Source organism: Micropterus dolomieu, unplaced genomic scaffold (genome assembly GCF_021292245.1).
Source record: "Micropterus dolomieu isolate WLL.071019.BEF.003 ecotype Adirondacks unplaced genomic scaffold, ASM2129224v1 contig_740, whole genome shotgun sequence".
Lineage (NCBI taxonomy): Eukaryota > Metazoa > Chordata > Actinopteri > Centrarchiformes > Centrarchidae > Micropterus > Micropterus dolomieu.
The window spans coordinates 1,931-7,519 of record NW_025729730.1 but is presented as its reverse complement, the minus strand read 5'-3'; the positions used below and the strand labels follow the sequence as shown (position 1 = coordinate 7,519).

The 5,589-nt window shown below is 37.8% G+C and overlaps 1 protein-coding gene across 1 annotated transcript; it reads left to right on the top strand.

The window, feature by feature from the left end:
* Positions 1 to 3,544: 3,544 nt before the first annotated feature.
* LOC123964126 (rano class II histocompatibility antigen, A beta chain-like) lies at positions 3,545 to 5,276 on the top strand (the record flags this gene model as incomplete). Its single annotated transcript, XM_046041233.1, has 3 exons — positions 3,545 to 3,866; positions 4,372 to 4,647; positions 4,763 to 5,276. Coding segments are annotated over 3 exons (738 nt in total), but the record flags the coding sequence as incomplete, so codon positions are not given.
* Between the last annotated feature and the right edge of the window lie 313 nt (positions 5,277 to 5,589).

Genomic DNA, 5,589 nt, shown 5'->3' with positions numbered 1-5,589 from the left:
GTGTGTTACCAACCGTTTCTTTTGTAACTATGGTCCCAGCTGCCTTCAGTTGATTCATCAATTCCCCCCTTGTGGTTTTGGGATGATTCCTCACCGTTCGCATGATAAGGGACACCCCACGAGGCGAGATCTTGTGTGGAGGCCCAGACCGAGGGAGGTTGGCGTTGGTGTGGTGCTTCTTCCATTTCCTGATAACTGCACCGACAGTTGATCTTTTCTCTCCAAGTTGCTTTCTGATTCTCTTGTAGCCCATCCCAGCCTTGTGCAGATCAACAAGCTTGTCCCTGATGTCCGTAGAAAGCTCTTTGGTCTTGCCCATGGTGGTGATGTTGGATGCTGGTTGTTTGGGTGTTGACAGGTGTCTTTTATACAGGTAACGAGGTGAGGCAGGTGTATTTGATGTAGATAATTGGTTGGGATTGGGGCTGTGTCTTAAAGAAAGACTAACTGGCTTGTAGGAGCCAGAATACTTGCTGTTTGGTAGGGGGTCATATACTTGTTTTTCCTCATCAGATGGTCATCAATTTTTATAAATTCATATGATGTGATTTTCTGGAATTTTCTTTGGGATTCTGTCTTTCACTGTTAGAATGTACATATGATTAAAATTGTAGATTGTTGCATTCTTTGTAAGTGGGCAAACCTGCAAAATCAGCAAGGGGTCAAATACTTATTTCCCCCACTGTAAAACAGCTCATCATTAAAAACAGAATATAAAGTATACATATTAGTATTACACATGCAAATTACCTGCAAATTAGCAGGTAGCAGCAAATTATAAAATTAATCTATACATTTTCAAAGCCAACAAAATAAATTAACACTTAAAAAATCTCACTACACTACATTACATTAATATTTTAAATTCAAGTTCAGTGAGTGTATTAAATCTGAACAGTTTGGCCTTTAAACCCTGTTTTATCTCTAATTTATCTTTGAAAACTGATGCTCAGAGGGGAGACACTCTCAGATGTCAGGTTTGTAGCCAAATGTACTGCAGGAACAGTTATAATTTCCAATAAATCTGCAATAGAAAAAACTTTTTTCATTAACTAATGCAAATATTAGGAGTTGGGCAGATTGAGACAACATTGGTGATGCTAATTCTTCAGCTGGGTGCTGTTGTTAAAACATTACAGAAGAGGACACAACGAGATGACATAATTAAAAGAACGTCAGTCAAACCTCAAATGATGGAAAACGATGTAAAAGACATGATGGTAATATGGCACTTATGTTTGTTCGATGTAGTAATTTGCAAATTAGAGTCCTAGTGCAGACGGAACTTGGTGGTGTGGCAGTTTCATACATGAGCTCTAATTTGTCAGTGATGGTCTTATATGCACAATGAAGATCTGATGGTTTGTGATGAGAATCCAAGGTTGTAAATAAAGTAGTAACATTTGCAACTTGTAATACTGTAAATAGAGTATATGTGAACACAGAGAGGCTGTCTTGCCACCAGAGGGACACTGTGGCCCAAAGATAGTATACAGTGAGGCTGAGACCAAAACTTTAAATTATGAACCCACATTTCTGCGACTGGCTTTTATCTGTGACTGTTTTCCTTTTTCCTTTTTGTCTGTAATCTCCACTTTGACCTCCACAACATTAAAAAAAATTAAAGCCCACACAAACTGTACAGTTGACGTCTTTGCCATCTGTGAGAGTTTTGAAAGAGTTAAAGAGCAATCAGTCTCCGCTTCAGCTTCTACTTTCTGTCTCTCATTAGTGTTTGGTTTCAGCTTCCTGTGTGAAGTTAAACATATTTTTATGATCCAGAGTTTTGGAACTTGTTCATGAAAGCTTTCATTCATGATGAAATTACCAAACTTTGTATTCATTGTCTTAACTCAACAAAGATTCCCTAAGAGCGCCTAAACATTTGTATGTTTTATTGTTAAACATAACAATAAAAATGCTTTAGTCCCCATGAACATATGTTATAGAAAAAACACATAAAAAACATTGACAGTTTTTTAGATGCATTCACAAAAAATGTTTTCTAATTATGTTGTGGTTGTTTAAAAATGCATTTACTGTTGCAAATTAGAGTTAAGCTAAAGGTTTGACTAAATAGGAAAAAAAGGATCGGGGTGGCTGGTTACAGGAAGTGTACTTGAAAGAAATGAATCATTTGTGAACTGCACAGCAAGGGTTGAGTGTCCACACTCTGGTCTCAGTCTCATTGTGGCTTCAACATGAAACGCTTCATGTACCTGCTGTTTCCATGTCTTATCTCTCTGTTTTTGGTGGGTGAGTAATTCCACTGTTATCCATTGTTATGTGTCCATTGGTTTTGTATGGTCACACAGCATGTTGAGGTTAAAATAATGACGTTGATATACCAGAAGGTAATTTAGATTAGGTTATTAGAAATTAGCTGTATATCCAGGACTGTATGTCTCAAGCCCTTTTATACCAAATAGCCTTTACAATGTGATTCATGGGAAAAACATACATGCATACTTTAATAGAACATAATTCTATGTTACAATTAAATTTTAATGTGAAAGTGAAGGAAACACAACTGTTGTGCTGGTATACTGGTAGTAACCTTCATTACATATTTAAATAATTGTTACGTTCAAATAAAACTTTTTGACAAGCCACAAACTATAATGCATTCACCTCCATTGTATTTGTAGTATTTTGGGGGATTGGCATACCTTTGCAAATCTTCAAACCACAGTAGATTAAACTTAAACTATCTGCATGACTAGATACCACCAATAGTAGTGTGTGTGTGTGTGTGTGTGAGTGTGTGAGTGTAGTGGGTTCAGTGAACTGGGCAATCCAAGGTGTTGTCTTTCTGATGTCTGTAGCGTGTGAACAGATCTCTGCAGATTAAGGGCGTCTAGTTTCTCCTTTTGTATTTTAATTTTTGTGTACACTCCAGTGATCTGAATGAGGAACTTGAACTCTATAGCAACTGAGCCACAGAGTCACATGATACAAGTTTGCCTTTTTTGCCCAGTTTAGGTACATCTCTGTGGACTGTTATAGCAATTAACTGACTGTTTTGAAGGGCATGTTTACAAATATTTAAGTCACTTAAACCTTGAAACAAGGTTTGCTTACTGTAATTATTCCTCCTGTTCATACTGGACATAATGTAACATGCTCACACTGACAATGCTAACGTACTAATGTTTAGCAGCCAGTTATAATCTTTTATATTTTCATGTATCATTAATGTCTGTGTAACATTTTATGGCAATGCAGTCAATAGTTGTTGGGATTTTTCAGTCTGGATGAAAGTGGTTGGCTGACCGACGACCGACAGACGACAGACAGACAGACAGACAGACAGACAGACATTGCCACCCATGAGGAACCATGCTGCTAACTTGGCTAAAAATTACTTTGATAGAAAACAGCAATATATCTAACAGGTAAAAGTTGAAAAAAAATGATAGGAAAAACACTTAATTGTTGTACTATTGTAGCAAAGTTCTTGCATGTAGGCCTAAACAAACCATGTATTAAATACTAATGGACGTACTGTATCTGCACATTAAAACAATCATATTAAAAAACACAGTACAATCTGTGTCTTCTCCTTTACCTGTCAGATTGTGCTGCTGATGGAAATGGATACTTCATGTATGCTGACTTCTGGTGTGCAGTGTACTCCAGAGAGCAGGCGCAGGTGGAGTATCTGGTCGACTGGTATTTTAACAAAGAGTTTATGATGCAGTATAACAGCACGGTCGGGAACTGGACGGGCTTCACTCCAGCTGGATTAATCACTGCATCAATGTCAAATGGGGACAAGTACGACATTCTACAGAGAAAAATTGAGAGGCAGCTTATTTGTGTCAACAACGTTGGTTTGGTTTTGAACATAACTGAGGAAAACAGGGGTAAATATTCAAATACTGATTACATGATCTATATTCAATCTTGTGTCTGTGTTTTAAGTAGGTACAGAGGTGCGGTCAGGATTCAAAAATACACCTACCAACAACTATAGCTCACCAATTAACACGTTGTATCTTGTTAATTTAAACCATACTCAAATCTGTAAAAACAACAGTGTGTGGTAAAGAGAAGCTTTGGAACAATTCTTTTTTTTATTCATTCATCCACAACTTGAGTGCAGCTCTCAAGCTCTGTGTAAGTTGCCAGATAGGGTTTGTGAGCAGAGGTACGATATACAGGCTTTCCAAGCCTGATGTGTCAAACCTGGCAACCTCATTTTCACGATAAGACTTGGGGGAGCTGCACACACTCACTATTCACCAAGATATAGTTCCACCATTTAATTCTACCTAAAACTCCTATTTCATCATGCCAGACATGTGCTGTTGCTTCACAGATGGTGGATATGTCATCTTTCAGTAAAAACCTTTCATCTTCTGATTTCAGCTGAACCCAGTGTTACTCTTGTAGAGACCACCAGCTCCAGTCATGAAACCATGCTGGTGTGCAGTGCTTACGACTTCTACCCTAAATATATCAAGGTTGCATGGCACCAGAATGGACAGGAAGTGACCTCGGGCGTGACAGTAAGCGATGTAATGACAAACGGAGACTGGACCTATCAGGTCCACTCTTACTTGGAGTACACACCTGGCCGGCAGGACAGGGTCAGCTGTGTAGTGGAGCACGCCAGCCTCAGCGAGCCCAAGATATTAGACTGGGGTGAGGATTACAACAGTAAAATCTCGTTTCTGTATGTTAAGTGCAGCATTATTTTGTCAATAACATGCATTGTGTGTTCTGCACTTAGATGTTTCTCTTATCATTTTTGTTGCAGACCCTTCCTTGAATCACTCTGAGAGGAGCTACCTGATTGGTGGAGTTTGTGCTCTGCTGTTGGGAGCAGTGTTTCTGTCCTTGGGACTGATCCAGTACAAGCGGAAAAGCTGTGATCCACGATTTTCAAACACTTTATAATTATTTTTTAAAATGTATTTCTTTTTACCTGATAACCTCTTTTTTTATAAAATAAAGCTTTATTTATGAAGCATATTTCACACAAAAAGATGCAACACAATATGCTGTGGGAGTAATTTGAAAATGATCAGAAGCACCTTGAAATCAGTTGCATAGCTTACAGGCCCATGGTGAGATTTTGGGGGGGAATTGTGTAATTAAATTACAATTAGGCTAACTAAGAAAATGTTCATGATTACATTGTAGATTACATTTGATACATTTCTGAAAAAAGCTAGGCTATGTTAATATTCATTTTGTTGCTTTACCTGTTTTTCATGTGCACAATGTCTTCTCCAGTTAAGCCGTTTAATAAAGTTTGATGCTATTCTGATGCTTTTGATTGGTTCCTGTTTGAATTTGCAGCGTGTAAGAAAACTCTTTAGCAAATGCATTTTTATTTAAGAAAATGTTTTATTCTTGTTTTATTGAATAGGTTCTTACAGTCTCATTGGTCAGTTGGTACGGGTCACTTAACCTTAAAAACAAAAAATGATTGCAAGGCATTGTGCGTTCAAAAGTATTATCATATCATCATTTTATATCTGTGGCTAGCATACGCTTCCAATAAGTTAGCATCGTTAGCACAACTTGGTGATCCTCAAAGCTGACTAATTGGCAAGTTGTGAGCTAAGCAAACAAGCCATG